General features: G+C 36.8%; 2 protein-coding genes across 3 annotated transcripts in view; both read right to left on the bottom strand.

Annotated features, from left to right (window-relative positions):
• Position 1: 1 nt before the first annotated feature.
• rnf141 (ring finger protein 141) lies at positions 2-7,993 on the bottom strand. 2 transcript variants are annotated; one of them, XM_066685738.1, is made up of 6 exons: positions 7,881-7,993; positions 6,214-6,411; positions 3,517-3,625; positions 3,124-3,302; positions 1,633-1,740; positions 2-1,522 (listed from the first exon to the last, which is right to left on the bottom strand). In XM_066685738.1, exons 2-6 carry the CDS (start codon positions 6,348-6,350, stop codon positions 1,372-1,374), a joined length of 684 nt encoding a protein of 227 aa, XP_066541835.1. In that variant the 5' UTR covers positions 6,351-6,411; positions 7,881-7,993; the 3' UTR covers positions 2-1,371. The 2 variants fall into 2 exon arrangements, with proteins under 2 accessions (XP_066541835.1, XP_066541836.1); XM_066685739.1 differs by lacking the exon at positions 7,881-7,993 and adding an exon at positions 6,510-6,602.
• Positions 7,994-9,284: 1,291 nt separating this feature from the next.
• Positions 9,285-19,119, bottom strand: part of lyve1b (lymphatic vessel endothelial hyaluronic receptor 1b) — a 13,413-nt gene continuing 3,578 nt past the window's right edge. Inside the window, exons 2-7 of the mRNA XM_066685631.1 lie at positions 13,560-13,701; positions 13,118-13,286; positions 12,721-12,860; positions 11,616-12,014; positions 11,189-11,267; positions 9,285-10,064 (exon numbers count right to left, since the gene is read on the bottom strand). Of these exons, the coding sequence (XP_066541728.1) occupies positions 9,884-10,064; positions 11,189-11,267; positions 11,616-12,014; positions 12,721-12,860; positions 13,118-13,286; positions 13,560-13,647 (1,056 nt within the window). The 5' untranslated portion in view covers positions 13,648-13,701 and the 3' untranslated portion in view covers positions 9,285-9,883. The remainder of the gene's footprint in view (positions 10,065-11,188; positions 11,268-11,615; positions 12,015-12,720; positions 12,861-13,117; positions 13,287-13,559; positions 13,702-19,119) is intronic.

Raw genomic sequence — 19,119 nt, 5'->3', positions numbered from 1 at the left:
CAAGGGGTAGTTTTATTGATCCAGCTCAACACTGAAATCTGGGGGAAGGGTTGGTTTACAACAGCAAAAGTCTATACAATTGCCAGTGTTTAAACATTTAAAAGCATAAGGATTAATAGATTATGATAGGATGTCAAGAAAAATATACATCTATTTAGTCTTATAATAGTATTTCACAGGGCACACTTATGAAACACCAGAAAATGCATGGTCAATTGGCTCTTTGTAAATGATTAAGAAAAACTAAGAGAAATTCTTAAGGAAACTCTCAGCCACTGAATGTGTAAAGAAAAATATACAGTACAAATAATTTCCCTAAAATACACAGATCAAATTGGCATTAAATCCTTAGTTTTTTTCTTAATCTGCTGAATAATATTGGCAATATAGTGCTGTAGGACCAAAGTTTATAAGACCACATGAAAATTCAGACATACATAAATGTTCATAATGGTTTCACTTAAAAATACTGCACTCTTTTTACCATTTATAGTTTTGCTACAGCAATATGTCACAGTCATAAACTAAATCTGTGGATACAAAAAAAAAAAAAACAAAAGTTCAATTTCCATTAAAGGAGATAATGGAATATGCCTTCAGAGCTATGTCATATAGCCTTGCTGATATTCTACAGTATCATTATATTTTGCTTCAAAAAAAAATTCCCACAGTATAAAGACCTGATTATAATTAGAGTACCAATATAAATTTGTCTAACTGCTCCCCCTAAGATAATAAAACCAGAGTGCATCTCATGCAGAGTGCATGCATGTACTTAATTAGAAAAGCAATGACACTTTAGGAACTGTGTCATGTTTAAGCACTTAGAAATTTTCAATTAACTACTTTCTAAGGTATTACAGTATTTAGAAACTGCAAAATTTCTTTGTATGGTATTGTTTTACACACAGACAGTGGATCGTGGTCTCATCTAGTTTCAGCTCCTGGATCAATTAAAATAAAGGTTTTATTTTTCTAGTACGTGCAAAATGGTTAAGTCAGTCTCATTCTCATTTTTAAATCCAATACAATTTACAAGTCTCAATAAGCTAACTAGAACCAGCATTTTTTACCCCTCTATCCTTCACACAACTATAGGCAGATTAAGTGCAATACTGTGTTAAAACTTAATGAAAAATGGAAACAGCAGGTGGTCAATCACAGTTGACACCAATTCCAGAAAGTTCTATAGCGTGTAATGCCTTTTCATAATTTGAAAACTTAGGTAAGTGGAATAAATGAGAAAATTGTAAATGACAAAAATGAGTGATTATTGCTGCCAGTGGAAATCATTCAAAACAGTATTTTACAGTCAGCAAATGAGCCTAATAATGAGAGCAAGTGAGAGTGTAAGTGTCATAGTGCTTTAGTTTAAGGTCTGTGAGGGTGCCCAGCTTCATCAGCAAGATTGAGAATGTAGCTGGCTATGTCCTCCTCTGTAGGAGCATCGGACATCACCCATGATTCATTGGCAGCAGTCACTTGAATACGACAGATGGGACAGTTTCGACTTTGACCACTCCTGCAAAACAGAGACAGCAAAAAAAAAAAAAAAAAAAAAAAAAAACATGAGGCACAGTTACAGTGTCAGCCGTTCTTTAAGGGAAAAATTGACTGACAGCAGATACCCACCACTTATCAATACATTTCTGACAGAAACTGTGTGCACACGGCAGAATAAGATCTGATTTCCCATCCATACAGATACAGCACTCTTCTTCATCAGTTAGCTGCTTCACCCTGAAACATTCATTGTTACAGGCATGTTTAATGATGGTACACATCATTACATTTCTACAAGCTAAAAATGGCCCATATCAGGAGAAAATGCTGGTTCGGAATTACAAAAAAATATATCTGACATATTCATTCAGTGAAAAATCGTGTTTGTGTGATGTAATATTAAATGAGTATGTAGCCAGTCTGCCAGGACTTGTCTGGCGTCCAAATTTAAATCTCCTCAGTCAATGTGTTAAGCCAACCATAAAATACAGGTCTCAATTGTCACACAATTCGTTCATGAATAGTCTGCAAAGTCCTGTCAAATATACAAACAAACAACTGTATAATATTGGCCAAGCTCGTAAAATTTACTGGAGTAAGGAAGATTAGTTTGTCTGGACTTTGTGACAATTTGGCTGGGAGGAAGGCTCAGGGTATTGTCTTGAGCTGTCATCACATCAGACACCATTTTCTTCTACTTGTGTCTGGCACTTGCTCTCAAACACCCATGTAGAAGACAAATAGATATTCCTTTATGTCAGGAGCCAGCAGATTATTAATCTGATAGCCTAACTGCTTAATTTGGGTACTGTGTTTTATACTGTTTGTGAAATAGGTTGTATATGTTAGGTCTGTTTTTTTTTTTTATCTTAATGAAATACAAAATAAATATACTTCCCTTTGTGATTTCAAGAAATTGAACATGAACTTCTCTGAGGGCAACATAGGTCTTGTACTCAATTCTGACTTTCACCTGTAAAATTTGCCTCCCATTCATGTGTATCACAAAGACATACAGATACTTCAGGTTTTCATCTATTTATAAACAAATGTCTTCAGAGTGAAAATTTAAGTTTAAAGATCATTTTTAAATAAAGTAGCAATAGAAATCAAATATGTTCTAAAGGGGAGGTAGAAAACAGCAAGAGCTTCAGCTATGTAGTCATGCTTTGCTAAGGTGTTTTATTTATTTATTTATTTATTTTTTTTTGCAGTAGGCCTGTAAGTGTGCCCTACACCATATCAACACACATAACCTTAATAAAGACCAGGATTTCAGAATTTTGGGAATGTATTTACAGAAAATGTGACTTGACGGCTTAAATACATCTGGCAAAAGAGGAAAAAATTCCACTGAATCATACCTTTAAATGAAATGCTTTATTTAAAAATAGCTAATAGCTAATATTTGTTTTTCCTATTTTTCTAATGTATTTAAAAATAAATAAAAAGCCTACTTGATTCTTATTGCCTTAGTTTGAATATCTGTATTTGTACTGGGGGGGAAAAATGTAATATTGTGCCATCTTTAATAGAAAATAGTGTTGTTACTAATGTGTATACTAGCTGCTCCTAGCTAATGTGTATAACGTCTATGGTAGTTTGCTGTCTTTGTGTTACCTGCCCATCCACATGCTGGCCTGGCAGGATTCTGCCGAGGAAAGCTGTCCAGAGCATTCTGCAGCGCCCTCTGCTGCCAGCACTTCTGCTGCTTGGCTAGTGATGTCTTTGTAAAGCTGGATAAACTGGTACAGGTTCATAATACGTGAGGCCTCCACCATACCATCTTCTTTATTAATCTGTATTTATAAATAAATAGAACAACGCCCTTAAATATGAGGTCATTGTTTGCATTGATAACAGTACAACTCTGTGCAGAAGGTACTCAGAAAAAAAAAAAGAACAAAATGTTCACGACAATATGACTGGGAAAAAACATCAAGTTTTGAATACAATATTCAAATAATAAACAGAGGTTTCTTGCACACTGTCATGGGAGTGGAATGCCCTCACCTTAGTGCACACTATCCTCACTACCACTTTCCAAAGTGCAGATGCATCAGATCCAGGCTGAACTTCAAAAAGTAGATGCTTCTGTTGGCCTGCTGCCAGCTTAGCAGTTCTGCCATGAGTGAAATAATAATGAGAAACATAATGGTTTAACATCTGATTAACAAACATCAAAAATAAATAAATAAATAAAGTTTTAAGATGACATTAGAAAACACTTTATTAAGCCTAATGGAAAGCACACTGCAGAAAAAGATGCGTTGCCACAAGAACAGTTACAAATCACTCTAAACTTTCATTCATATCTTATCCAGTTCAGGGTCGTAGTGGGTCCACAGCCTACCTGGAATCATTGGGCGCAAGGCGGGAATACACCCTGGAGGGGGCACCAGTCCTTCACAGGGCAACACACACACTCATACTCATACGGCACTACATGCTGCACCACCGTGCCACCCACTCTAAACTTACAAGATAAAAATATTTATACTCATGTGATATATACATACACCACAATTTACCAAAACATTGAATTGTTTACGTTTTCAATAATTTTCCATTCTTTCAAATCCACTTACCTTGTCAGTGCACTCTGTAGTTCTACAATTACAGGCTGTAATCCATCTGTTGCCCTGCATCACCTGTTATCATCTTTTCATTCTGTTCTTTAATAGTGGAACCCCACAGGACCAACACAGAGCAGGTATTATTTGAGTTATGGATCATTATCAGCATTGCAGTGACACTAAATTATTGGTGGTGTGTTGTATTGTGCTGGTACGATTTGAGTTTTTAAACTCTCTGTGCAATGCTGAGAATAGTTCTTCAAACAAAATATCCAGCCAAGCATTTTGTAACCACAGATAAAGGACTAGAGTATGACTTGCAGATGAGCTACTGTCTCTGATGTTACATCAACAAGATGGATCAGCAAGGCGGGTGTGTCTAATAGAGTGGACAGTGGACACCTTGTTTAAAATCTCCAGCAGCACAACCATGTCTTGTCCGCTTATACCAGTGCATCACACACTAACACCCCACCACCACCACCTCAGTGTCACTGCAGCACTGAGAATGATCCACCACCCAAATGATACCCTGCTCTGTGAGGGTCATGACCCATTAGGTGACAATTTCAGAAATACAAAGTGCACCTAGATGTTCAGTGGAGCAGAAAAAATAGACTGTGTCTAGTGTATAGCAACACAGGGGTCATTTTGTGGCTGGTTGGTGTACATACAGAAAGCATCCATATGTATTGTACCAATAAAGGCTTGGTGTTGTGAAGTCAATTTTCAAGTAAGCATAATCAATATATTTCAGTTTAAAATGGATAGTGAAAGAGCACCCATTACTAAAAAAAAGATATTTCTTTAGATAATTACTACTACTTTACCTTTAAAACATAAACCTCCTACCTGTGTAAAATCCTTCATGTGTTCATCCAGATTGACATGCATACATACATATGGCAGGCCTATCCATCCACACTTTTTCAATTCCATGTAGTGAACATGTTTCACATACATATGAGTCAAACACAGATTTCAGCAAGTGATCACATGCAAATAGTGCATCTAAAGACATGACGTGTATAAAAAAGGCAAAATAAAACACATTTTAGCCTGCTGACTGGGAACTCCTTGAAGACAATTTAAACCATTAACCATTAATCGGCAAACACACACCGCAAATTGTGATGTGTGCAGCACATGAGTGTGTTTTCCTCTTACTGGTATCTGGCACACATTGTTCAGGGTTCATGCCAGAAAAGTCATATATGATGTGGATGTGCTGGTTTTCCTGGCCAAAATATACTTGGACTTTCACTTATAGGCAAAACACTGTATGCCCACAAGTTTGTGGGCATTTACGCATCCAACATTTCATTTAAAATCAAATGTAACTTATAACTGGTTTTGTCACCTTAGTTACAGTAACAGCTTCCCATTTTCTGGGATGCCTTTGGATTTAATGTTAGAATGTGTCATTCATCAATCGTCTACAACAGCTTTATACTTCTCACAGTATCAGTGGGTCCAGATCCTACCTGGAACCTTAGGCACACAGCAGGAACACACCTTGGAGAAGGCAACAGTCCATTGCAGGGCACCACACACTCAAACAGACACTTGTGCATAGCCAAACCAACAAATTTTGGACTGTGGGAAGTCACAGAAGCTGACACGGAAGAACACACCAAACATTTCACAGGATGTGACACAATGGTTTGAACCCAGAACCCCAGAAATGTTAGATAACAACTCTATCGACAGGGCCACCATGATGCCCCCTGAACATTTCAGTGAGGTTTTAACTGCATTCAGCCACACAAACATGGATAAGGTACTGATATTAAATATCGCTTACATATTGGGTGATGCTCCATCAATAAAGAGAATGCAGTTCCACTGCTTCGCAACCTGATATTAGGGGGGTTCATACTATACTTGCCCACACTTGGCTGCTCCCCAATGCCTTTAAAGCTTTTCTACAGCAAACATACAAGCTGTGCACACTGTGAATGTCTGTGTACAATGAGTGGTTTGGGTTAGTGGTTAGAGGGTTAGGGATATCAAAAGATATCGACAAACCTTAAGAAATACAGTGCATCTTCCTCAAATTGTCATAATATGGGCTCTGCTCACTTAATGTGAGGTTAGGTGAGTTCAATCTAATACTTTTTAAATTGATGCTTACACTTCATTGAGCTCTGCTACTCGTCCAAGGAACTCCTCGTAGGTGAGGTAGCCACTGTCCCGCACTAGCCAGGCATGTTTGACCAGCTTCTCAGGCAACTTACTAATTACCGCCTGACCAGAGATCTGCTGGCCCATCTCAGCTCCTCAAAGAGGCCAACAGCAAGGAAACACTAGCCCTCATTCAGCACTCAGGATCCTGGTCAGTGAAAGGAAGAACAGTAAAGTGGAAAAAGCAATAGAAGTGATGACATCAAAACTCTCAATGAAAGGTTTTCTGATTTTATGCAACCTAACTTGAAATGACAAGTTCACACTTGTAAAACAGTCAATGCACAAGTGACATCTTTGTCTTGGAGTTGAAGTGTCAGATTGAGTGTCCCAGTGTTTATGCAATACTCATGGCCTCAGTGCCTTCAAAAGTCCCCCCACTGGAAATACATTCTAGACAGAAAAAATTATATAAAATGAGTAATAGAGACATTTGATTGATTAGTGGATGTATACTTAAAATAACTGCTTTCATCATTGCAGAATTGTATAATTTGTTACAATACATCTTTAAAAGTGGCGCTGGATACCTGTGTCTTTCAGAATCAATTAAAAAAAAAAACTTCTGCTGAACTTTAAGTGTTTGCATGGTCTTACATCTTTTTATCTCAGGAGTATGATTACTAGGCTTGTACCCTCAAGGGTCCTCAGATCAGCTGATAAGAACATGCTTGTTGTGTCCACAACTTAAACCAGCACAGAGGCTGCCATGACTCCCAACTGTCTCTTCCAAACAACCTCTCTTGATGATTTATAAACTTTGAAGAATAATGCAACCTCCTTTAGCTATATTCATTTAACTAGGCTGCAACGTTTTCATTTTTAGTTCAGTTATATTTTGCTTCTGCTCTTATTGTAGATTTTTTTTAATTTGCTAATTTTTAAATTTGGTTCTTTACTCCTAAATTTGTACATTTTATTTACTATATTTTTACACATTGTGCCTTTAATTTGCAGGCAATACTCTGCAGGAAATTTAATTTTTTCCTTTTATTAATCTTCCATTATATATTTAGTTACTGTAAAGCACTTTGATGAAAAAAAATGTATTACTGACAAATATTAATTTTCCACCTTAGAGTTACAACAGCTGTTATACTTTCAGAGTCTATCATTCTGACCAGTGATGGCCTGCAAACAGACATTGGACTTAAATCAATGAACAAACCAGAAAAAAATAAAAGCAAAAACTCTAATAATATCAAAGCCAAAAGATAAAAGCTTGAAAACAACTACGTTAGTGAATAACCATGCATAAGGCTTAAGGCTAACTAGCGATAATTTTGTCGACGTTGAAATTGGCTTCTTGTTTACCAGCTTCTTGTTCGAAATGACTGTTCCACCTTAAATGTCCATAGAGAGAGAATGTAAGGGCTGCACCATTTAAGGTGGAATGGAATAATAATAATAATAATAAAAGAGCTTGGCGAAAATGAAACCATATCATTCAGCTTCAGCTTCGATAACGAAAATATTTAACTTATACTAGCAGAACAGGGGCCAGAATCGATTAATAACAATGTTAATAATAAAAGTAATAATTGTTATACATTTCGTATGTATAGACTCTATAGGAGATGCATTAGAAATGCATAAAATGCAGATAGGACTACTGACCTGATGCCATTTGTTAAATCCAAGTAAATACTGCTGAGAAACACGGAGAGAGCTATAGACATTCAGCGTCCAACACGCTGTTGCTGAACGACGAGACTTTGGAGACTTTTAATTTGAAAAATTCCCGAAACACTATCTCTAAAATAAAATTATAATATAGAACAAAACTATTAAAAACGAAGAAAATATCGTGTTTTATTATTTTATTATGAGTTACTTCTCTGATACCTTCTGTAAACCGTTCCAGGAATGGTTATATTTTCTTACATTATATATGTTTGATTTATGTACTGAACTTTCAAGTTATTAAACGTGAAAATTTTCGTACCATGGTTTTCAAGTAAAATTGTAATAAAATTTAATTTTAATTTAAAACATTTTTACAAATATTTCAGTATTTTATATCAACTTTTGTTTTCATTCACTTCATTATGCACATTAAATATTATCTGCACACTTAAAATATATTTCTTAGATCATTCTTAGAAATTTTACAAAGACTACCTGTTCCTGTATTATGTGAAACTACATGTCATTCATTTTCCTTAATGGCCACGTGTCAACTGTCTGAATCTATTGGTCTCCAACACTTGTAGATCTGCAGACAGCAGAATTCTGTTATATTTGCACCTTTAAATAATATGAAATTTATTTTTGTTAAAAAGTTCAAGGTAGAAGTTTAATATTATAGAAATTGTAAAATATATTAATACACAAGTAATTATTGTTTGCTTTAAAAACAAACTAATTATTACTTTTGTTTATATATTTAAACATATTTTTTCACTACTTATTTTGTTTATATAAATTGTAACAAATACCTGCCTAATATTTTATATAACATGCTGCCAGGCGTGTCGAGGTGCAGACCTCTGTAGGGGTTCTGTGGTGCCTTGTAGCAAGATGCAGATCCTTTAATTCTTGCAAGTTATAAGGTGAGGCCTCCAATGATTTGACATGTTTTTCCTGCAACATGTGATCAATCAGATTGAGCTCTGTGGAATTTGGAGGCCAAATCAACATCTTGAACTTTGTGTCATGTTCCCCAACATGACAGTTCCTGAACAATTTTGCAGTGTGGTAAGGAGCGTTATCCTGCTGAAATATATGTTGTTTTACATATATATTTGTTTGAATTACAATATTGTTAGGGAATACCATTGTTACGAAGAGTTAATACTTGTTCTGTTGTAACGTGTTATATGTAAATGTAACATCCTCTTTAATGCCAAGACTCAAGCTTTACCAGCATTTCCTCAGCTTACCTTCTTCTCATAGTACATCCTGTTGATGACTCTTGCCCAGGTATACACTCATGATGTCTCTTGCACCCATGCCCAGTCATCCACATGATGTAAAAGAAATCAATTTCAATTAAACCAGACCTAATCCTTTCAATGCCTTTATTATTTAATCCATTTAGCAGTGGATGAATCTGCATGGGCAATATGCCTGGAACTTTGTAACCACATAAACAGCAAGTGTTGTGACAATTTTCTTTCAAAGCCAGCATTCATATTTTAGCAATTTCTCTGTGACTGAACCAGAGAGCTAGCATTCACTCCTCTTATTGATCCTTGGCTGTCCATGACATACCCATGTATATTCATTATAATGTTGTCAGTATCTCATAGATCCTTACACTTGCCAATTTTTCCTGCTTACAACATGTCAGCTTCAAGAACCAACTGTTCATCATTGACAGGCTCCAGTGTAAGCAAATAATTAAAATGTATCACTTCACCTGTCAGTGGTTTTAATGTTGTGGTTTATTTATGTACACTGGAACTGTCCTCATCCACGTACAATGACACAAATCATTTGTTCATTAAATCATTCACCATGGTGGATCTTGAGCCTACACAGAAACACTGAATGCAAGGCAGGAGGACACCCTGGCAGACAAGGCATTCTTCACAAATAAAAGTGAGTCTATTTACGATCTTAACAGTTCTCCAAATATAGAAAGCTGTTATGTTTAAAAATCTGGAAGGACTTTGACCTCAGGGTGACTCCTCTTCCTCCTCTATGTCTTCTTCCAGCTGCAGAATTATGTTATCTGAAAAGTTGTTCTTCTTTTTCTGTTTGCTAGAATGCCGCTGATCTGTGTGCTTCCACATCTCAGTCTCCACCATGTCTTTGTGTCCGATTCTGACCCAAGGAGGAAGAAGTTGTGTTCGTTTTCTAAGAGAAAGAGAGATCACACTACACATCAGGCAGTAAAATATTTACAGGTACATTATTGTTCTGCTTGTTTTCATTAACTGCTATGGACAATAGGCCTAAGTGGATATTGTCATTATGTAAATAACTTTAATCAACTGCATAAGGGAATAAAGAAAGCATAATTAGCCCTGTTTGTTTGTGTTTAGTGAATTTAGTGTAGTATACTATCACTGTTAGAACAAACCCTTGTATTGTTTTACTTTTTCCATCCATCCATCCATCCATCCATTATCTGTAACCGCTTATCCAATTTAGGGTCGCGGGGGGTCCAGAGCCTACCTGGAATCATTGGGCGCAAGGCGGGAATACACCCTGGAGGGGACGCCAGTCCTTCACAGGGCAACACAGACACACACACATTCACTCACACACTCACACCTACGGACACTTTCGAGTCGCCAATCCACCTGCAACGTGTGTTTTTGGACTGTGGGAGGAAACCGGAGCACCCGGAGAAAACCCACGTGGACACGGGGAGAACACACCAACTCCTCACAGACAGTCACCCAGAGCGGGAATCGAACCCACAACCTCCAGGCCCCTGGAGCTGTGTGACTGCGACACTACCTGCTGCGCCACCGTGCCGCCCTGTTTTACTTTTTATAGAACTTAATTTTAAAAGTAATTACCTGATTTTCTCCTCAATAATGCCAGCCTGCTAGGAATTTTAAGGCTGAGACATGAGTAATCAAGTCATCTGGGATAGAACACATGATGTCCTGTTGCTCGGGCCAACACGTAACGTTTGTGCCACTGAGGACCACCCAGGACCATTTGAATTAATCTGATGATTATAAAGTTCTGACACGATGCAACACACAAAAGGAAATGCTAGATTTTTGTGCATAAGTTACAAGAGGAAGTCTTGAAAACAACAATGGCAGTTATTAAGTATGGCACTATTCGTGAATTGTGTTTGATTCAAATGTTTTAATGCCTACTGTGTAACAAAAATATGGTTTTAAGTATCCTGATATGATAATTTTCACAATTATGCCAAACCCAACATTCTCTATATCTGTATTGAAGCTTTATGATATTCATATTTTGATTGCCTGCTTTTAAGATCGTTTAATACATACACTTGAAAATACCAAACTGCACCAGCCACTGCCATCAGGACCAGCACGGCGACAATGATGAGGCACGCTGTAGGAACTTCTGCAAATACAAATAAATAATAAGTGCTTTTCAGCACACTCTACATGATATGTATTTAGTTTAATTTACTTAGTGTGTAAATATTTTAGCTGTATAATTATATACAGTTTAAAGGGTCCTTATCAACTGAAACTGAAAATTGTCTTGGTTGTTTATCAGAAAATAATGCCATGTATCAGTAAACATGCCTACAGTTTTAAAACACACTATATATTCCATAAAAGAGTGTTTCAGGACCACTTTCTGAATGAGACATATAGAATAACCTATAAGAACAACACTGGATTAAAAACACAGTAACAAAAACATCTAGTAAAAGAGAGATCAGGGGATGGTCATGAACTCAACCTCCAAAGGATTCTGTTGGTGGGGGATGTACAGGCTGCTCTGTTTGATTAGACGAGGTGTTTATAAAAGGAAAAAAGGTTAACGGATGTGAAGAAAGAATGGAAGGTGAAAAGGATGTGGCAGGAGCAGAGGAGGAAGTGGAGAGTGGATTGTGAGAAGTAGAGGATGAGAGTGATGGAGGACTACTTGTAGCTGCACTGCTGACAGTGGAATAAACGAATGTGGATGATACAGGGGAGCTGAAAACAAAGGAAGAAGGGGCAGATGAGGAGGTAGAGAGGATGTTTGTGTTAAACAGAGTGGACTGAATGAGCGATGGAGAGGTCGTTTTATCTCGTGGACCCCTGTCCTCTGCGGTGGTCATTCTGGGAGTGGTGCGTGTTGTTGCCTTTGCTTGACCTTCAGGAAATAGAAGGAGACATATCTCACATTAGACTGTCCATGTGCTAGTAATTCATTAATAATCTGTTCAAGGAACAATGCACTTCAACCAGATATGTTATTCATTTCTTAAACTTCATTCACTGCTTTTTGTAAATTTTAATCAAATTAGTCACATAATACAAATTACAAATCCCAACTTCTTAAAACATTGATCCCAACTTCTTAAAACATTGATCCCAACTTCTTAAAACAAATCCCAAATTCTTAAAACATTGGGACAGTAGGTGAAATGCAAGTACAAAACAGAATGCACCGCTTTGTAAATCCACTTCAATTTGTAGCTTAATGAAAGCAGAGTGTGTAATTTGTAAGGAGGTCTAGCCAGTCAACTTTCTTTGCATATGGAAATAATAGACATTCTGCTCTCAGAGCCAAAAATTCCAATTAGACTGTTACCAGCGTAAAGTTTAGAAATCATGCTATTTCATGGTATGGAGGTGTATTTGTGCAATTACCTACAAACTATACAGGCATTACCTCTATTTTTTTGTACTTTTTAAAAGATACAGAAGTGAATAATTACAGCTTTCTGTTTTAAGTAGCATGTTACATACTGTTATGTTTTGGCTTTAACGGTTATATATTACTATTTTTACAGATAATAAAATAAGATAAATAAATAATAATAATAATATTAATATTAATAATAACAACAGCATACCAGAGGTATTGAAGCAAAACACCTCAAAAGGTCTGCTCACTGGAACAGCCCAAGTAATGACTCCAACTCTTTTTTGACCACACTTCTCATTAGCCACAATTCGAGGAATAACAGCAATTTGTTCCTTAATCCAACCAAATCTGTGAATATAACATATACAAACATAACAGGATTATTAATTTAACCAAAACTACCATTTTAAATTAACTATATGATTTCTCATCTAAGATTGAAAGGCACACAATTCTTGAAATCATTACATTTTAGTTTTACATTCAGTTTTTTTGGTAAAAATATCAAATCTGCTCAGATTTAAAAAATCAGGTAACTCTGCTTATGTTAACTTTGAACCTTTTTGTTGCTCACACCTATCTGATGCATTTTAGATGTGCGGTACCTGCAGGTCTGTAAGCCATTGCTGTGTGCCGTTTCCACTTCAGCTTTTGTGGCTATTCTAACTCTGAGAGACATGCACACTTCTGCGGCTACAGTTGCATTGAAGCTGTATGCTTTGTCCTTTAGCATGACCATAGAAACACCAGATATTCCACCATTCTCTGGGTAAACTGTATTAAGATCAAAGGCATGCAAGCATAAAAACAATCATTAGAAATCTAAGATTAAAAAGATAGTTGATTGAACTTTTCTCAATATTAATGTTAACATGAATCTATTTTATCACCTGAACACCAGAACTGTGCAACATATTGTGTGGATTAAGTGGACAGAGAAATTATTTATATAAAATTCTGTAAAGTTTACATTTTCAAGACATACTCGATATTTTATTATATATATATTTTTTATTATTGAGAGGAATGATAACGGTCATATCTTACCTTTGGTTTGGTTAGGATCTAGACCTACTGTGCACAGCACCAGAGAGAGGAGAGTAGAAGCCAAAGTAGAACCCACTGTAGGCTTCATTGCATCTACTCTGAGTTCTTGTTTTTGCTCCCTGTGTAGTGAAACGGTTGATTACTAGGGGAAATGAGAAACAGGAGGTTGAGGAAGATCTGTTAGGAGACCTCTAGAGTGAGGGCAAGAGGCTTTGTAACCACAGAGCAACGGGCAAAATGACAAAAACCTATAAAAGTCAATGCAGAATACAGCAGCTTCTTTAAAATGTGTGTGTTTTCTAGCAGGTTTAAAAAGAATTTCCAGCTGTAGCCAGCAAATTCCAGATGTGTAGGTCGGAGTGTAGAATGCACACTAAGGCCACATTTTTTGCTTTATGCACATCATCCAAAGTTTACATAGTGCAGTTTCTACAGTGCTGAGCCCAGAGTAGCAATGACAAAGGCTCTATTCTTCCTATTATAGGTCAGTGAACCTGCCATTTTAAGGTAAAAACCTGTTCAGTTTTCTTTTAATAACTGAATCTAAATAAATACGCAATTGCAGCTAATGTACTAACCTGCTGTATACAAACACCTTTCCCAGCTCCCATCTGTGTTATAGCTGGTTCATTCCTTTATCTCAGTCAGCCCAGGATGTACCAATGACTAAGGATCTAGGCCTCCTTGTTTCTACTCTCATTGTCCATATTATCAGCTTCTCTTTACCAAATAGCAACAGATGGGCTACATTCTGTAATAGTAGAACTACAAAGTGGACTTGTATGGTCAGTGGAACTGATAAAATGTAAAATGGGTATAGAAACAAGGAGGGTAGTGTGTGCAGTAATTAATCACATATTACTTATTTGCAGTAACGGATAAAAACTGAGTAGAATATATATTGTATGGGTTATATCACAGTGGTGAATTGAGACATCAAGAGTGAAAAGCGAGAATGAGAGGAATTTCCTTATTTTGTTGAACTTTTCCACATTGTCCAGGATAGTTCCTGATGTTTTTGTGTTGCTGATGTTCCTCGGGGATTGATCAGCCCTTCTATGAGTAGGAGTTTATTAGCCTGGTCTTCACTGACACTCACAAGAGATTCTGCTGAAGCGCTGCCCAGGCTTGCCTTCCTATTATCTATTGTTTCAAACAGGAAAAGTTCTTATCAGTGGGATTTATTATCACATCATGGTGGATGAAGTGCAGCTATCAAGCATCTGATCCAGAGGAGAAACCTGCTGCACTGCTGTAATGAAACATTTAATTATCTCTCACTCTTCGTGGAAAAAATAGGAATCACCACATAAGAGCAGCAAATCCTATCCTTTATATTTCTGTGATTTCTTCTAGAAAACAATGAGATCAGATGTAAAGACAAAGGATACTTTAGCTTAAGTCTCTTTCTGCCTAGATATTCCATCAGAAATCTCTCATGTCTTCTCATGGACATCTGTCAGGTCACACAGGCTAAGCTAATACACATGTTTATCTGCAACAGAACTGAAGATAGAACTCAGAACCATTTCCCGTTTTAGACATATTGTACATGTTTTGAAGCTGTAATTGTGTATGAAGATTTTATCATTTTCCTTTAGAAAAAGCACACTTAATTTCCTGAGACACAAACAAGCTACATCTGAGCAATAAAATTCCACCTATCTCTGGTAAGTAAGTCAATTTCCTAATGTTCCATCTGACCATCTCTCAGCTGTTAGAATAATCAGTAGCGTGTCCATATCACCCACTAATACATTTTTTCAGCTTTGAGACTGTGTCTGTTCCCTGCAAAGCTTGTTATCACAGACGCCCAAAAATCAACAGCCTAAATAGAATTAACACCAACATACTGCAGCGAATGCAAGGCTTCAGCACCTCCAGTATTAAATTAGGGCTTTATATATACAATCTCTAGCATCTAAAGCACACATTGTCAGTGATATAATTACTGATAACAAACTTTATGCATTATGTCTCTGCGAAACATGGGCTAAACCCAATGAATACATTGCCCTGAATGAGTCCACTCCCCCTGGCTTCAGCGATTACAGTTGCCCATGAACATCTGTTTGTGGTGATGGTGTAGCCACAATTTATGTCCATACCATAGACACAATACAAATTCTGGCTATGACGCTAAGTCCTTTGAAGTGCTTACTTTTAAAGTTACTGCATCAAAAAGGGAGCACTCTTTTATGCTCATCACAGTCTATCGTCCTCCTGACCTTTATACAGAATTTCTTTGTGAATTTGCAGATTTTCTCTTAAGTGTAGTTATTGCTTCAGAAAAGGCCTTAATTGTTGGTGATTTCAATGTCTTGATCTGCTAAAATTGCATTTGAATCAATTTTGGATGCGCTAGGGTTCATTAAGCATGTTATTGAGCACACTCAATGCAACACACATTGGACCTAGTGTTAACACAGGGCATTGAGATAGAGAATTTATCCAATCTCTCGCTACATGAGACCATCTCTGATCACCATCTAATCATATATGAATATGCTTTAAATCATGATATCTGTCCACAGCAACGCTATATTAGAAAGCACACTATAACAACCTCAACTGTCAGTGACTTTATCAATAACCTTCCAGATCTTACCACAATTTCTTCCCCAGTTCACCCAAATGACCTTGAGCTCATTACAAACAAGGTACAAACTTAACTTTGTACAAACTTAGATAGTGCTGAATCAGTCAAGACCAAACGATTTAGAGAGAAAAAGCCAGCTCCAGGGTTCTGTCACAGTATACGTGCCTTAAAACTCATAACTATGAATGTTAATGGAGACACACAAATCTAGAATGTTTACGAATTGCATGGCAGCACAGCCTCACCGACTACAAACATGCCTTATCTAAAGCCAAATCACAGTACATCACTCCCCTTATAGAAAACAACAAAGACAACTCTAGATTCCTTTTTAGCACTGTCTCAGATCTAAAGGGAATCAAGTCCATTGTCCCCTCTGATTTCTGTAGTAAGGACTTTATCAATTTTTTTAATGATAAAATTGATTGCATTCAACTTAAAATCCAAAATCAGTCCATGGTCGCATTGGCTCAGACTTCTTCAATCCTGTCGATGATAATGACTTGCTTAGCTTAATTAGCTCATCTAAATCATCTTCATACTTACTGGATCCCATACTAACACAGTTATTTAAACAAATATTACCTAAAGTCATTAGACCATTGCTCACAATAATAACACAATAAACTCATCCCTCAACATTATATATGTACCTAAACCTCTGAAACTAGCGGTAATCAAACCAATTTAAAAACTCAATCTTGACCCTCTTGAGCTTGCAAACTACAGGCCAATATCAAACCTCCCTTTTATTGCTAAGATTCTAGAAAAAGTCGAGTCACAGCAGTTGTGCTCTTACCTACAAAACAATGACATTCATGACATTTTTCAGTCTGGATTTAGACCAAATCACAGCACAGAAACAGCTCTAACAAGAGTAACTAATGACTTAGCCCTTTCACTTGATAAGGGCTGTATCTCTATTCTGGTGCTGCTTGACCTTAGTGCAGTATTTGATATCATAGATCATGTGATGTTACTTGATAGGCTGGAAAATCTGATAAGAATAAAAGGATCTGTCCTCTCTTGGTTTAGATCCTACTTGTCTGACCGTTATCAATTTGTTTATCTGAATAATAAATCCTCACATCATATTTAGTTAAATATGGTGTTCCACAAGGGTCAGTGCTTGGCCCTGTATTATTCACACTCTATATGCTGCCACTGGGTTGACTAATCCATAAGTATGTTTTCCAAATCCACTGTTACACTGATGACACACAACTGTATATATCAACCAAATCTAATGATGTTGCTTGTCTATATAACTGAAATTAAAGACTGGATGATGCAAAATTTTCTAATGTTAAATTCTGATAAAACAGAGGTCTTACTAGGTACATATACTCAGAAGCATTCACTCGGAAATGCTGCTATTAATCTTGATAATTCAACAGCAATACACAGTACCATCATTAAAAACTTAATTTAGCTTTTGATTCGACTCCAATACAGTCCTCGTATTATGAGAAACACTGCAGGAGGATTCCTTTTTTCTGGCTCTCTCATGCTTTGAGATGTCCTACTCCTGCTGCTCTCCAGGTGTTGCCCTGATCCAGCCCCTGACCCTGTGTATCCTGTACAAGTTCCTGGCCTTGTTTCTCCTACAGTATCATGCTTGCATAGATGCCATGCATAGATGCTGTTTTATCTCAAATTAACTCTGCACCTATTTTTACCTCCCACAGAATCACTGACCACCTCCTCCTTCCTCAGACTCATATCACTAATATTCTACATTCACATTACTATAACCAATTCATCTGTCATTAGTTCACTTTTACTTCTGTTTTGTTCTCTGTTGTGTCTCCAGTGTCAATCTGAGGAGGATGGGTTCCCCGTATGAGTCTTGGTTCCTTCCAAGGTTTCTTCCTCGTGTGCTGAGGGAGTTTTTCCTTGCCATTGTTGCCCCTGGCTTGCTCATAGGAGGCTTGGACCCGGACCTCTGTAAAGCTGCTTGGTGATAACTATCTATTGTGAAAAGCGCTATATAAATAAAATTTGATTGAATTTGATTGACATCACTGTGCTGATTAGTGTTTAATTATTTCAAAGCTGGGCATGTAGGACAAAAGAGGAAGGGCTGACATTATATGCTTGTGCATGGTCAGAGAACAGCCAAGCCACAACAAAACAAAACCAAACCCCAAAAAATAAAACACTTAACTGGGCCAGTGGAACTTACTCTACTTGTGCAGCTTGAATAATAGATTGGAAATGGAAGCGTTTGAGATTCTACCCCACAGCGGAAGGGGAACCAGTCATGAACACATGAGCACTGTGCTTGTAAACTATTCAGTGTATTCAAGGGTGATTGGAAACTGTGACTGTGATGTTATTTTGTGGCTTCACACAGCTGCTCCTTTATCTTTTCAATCAGTTATTATATTATTATTTCTAAATTAGATAGATTATAGATTTATAGATTATAGTTAAATATTTTATGAATGTAAGTCAGTGGAAAGTCATGGTCAAATGCCAGATTTTGTCAGTTTAAGTGAAATAAAGAATACATTTGGAATCACACATAGTCAGTAGTTATTTGATACATTTAAGATATATATACATTTTATGATGTTAGGTCAGTCATTGTTCATAAGGCTTTTTCCAGACACCTATCGATAAAACAAATGACATGAACATCTATCAGGCTTATTCCAACAAGGACCAATAGTCTTAATACTTTCTAGAGTGAAATTAGCTTAATGTATTCCTTAAATCCTCGCAACAAAGAAGCAAATCATCATTGTCCAAAGAAAAACATGTATCTCCAAATTTGTAACGCTACAGGAGAAGGGAAGAATCTTTCTTAACTTTTAATGGAAGTCAACATATAAAGGTTATATTCCAAGTAATTTTGGAGCCTTTCTATTGGTCCATCCATCATGACATTTTACACAAATTGAAGGACAGCTGCTGTGTTCAAGTGACGTAGTAAACTAAAATGGACAAGAATGGAGA

The sequence above is a fragment of the Hoplias malabaricus genome, chromosome 11 (genome assembly GCF_029633855.1).
Source record: "Hoplias malabaricus isolate fHopMal1 chromosome 11, fHopMal1.hap1, whole genome shotgun sequence".
Classification (NCBI taxonomy): Eukaryota; Metazoa; Chordata; class Actinopteri; order Characiformes; family Erythrinidae; genus Hoplias; species Hoplias malabaricus.
Note: the sequence above shows the minus strand (reverse complement) of the source record. Positions and strands in the feature narration are given on the sequence as shown.

Excerpts from the sequence above, each read along its gene's own strand:
- rnf141 (XM_066685738.1), bottom strand. The coding sequence starts at position 6,350 with ATGGGCCAGCAGATCTCTGGTCAGGCGGTAATTAGTAAGTTGCCTGAG. Across the intron at positions 3,303-3,516 it reads TGAGGATAGTGTGCACTAAG|ATTAATAAAGAAGATGGTAT; the intron begins GTGAGGGCATTC and ends TTATAAATACAG. Across the intron at positions 1,741-3,123 it reads GCCAGCATGTGGATGGGCAG|GGTGAAGCAGCTAACTGATG; the intron begins GTAACACAAAGA and ends TGAATGTTTCAG.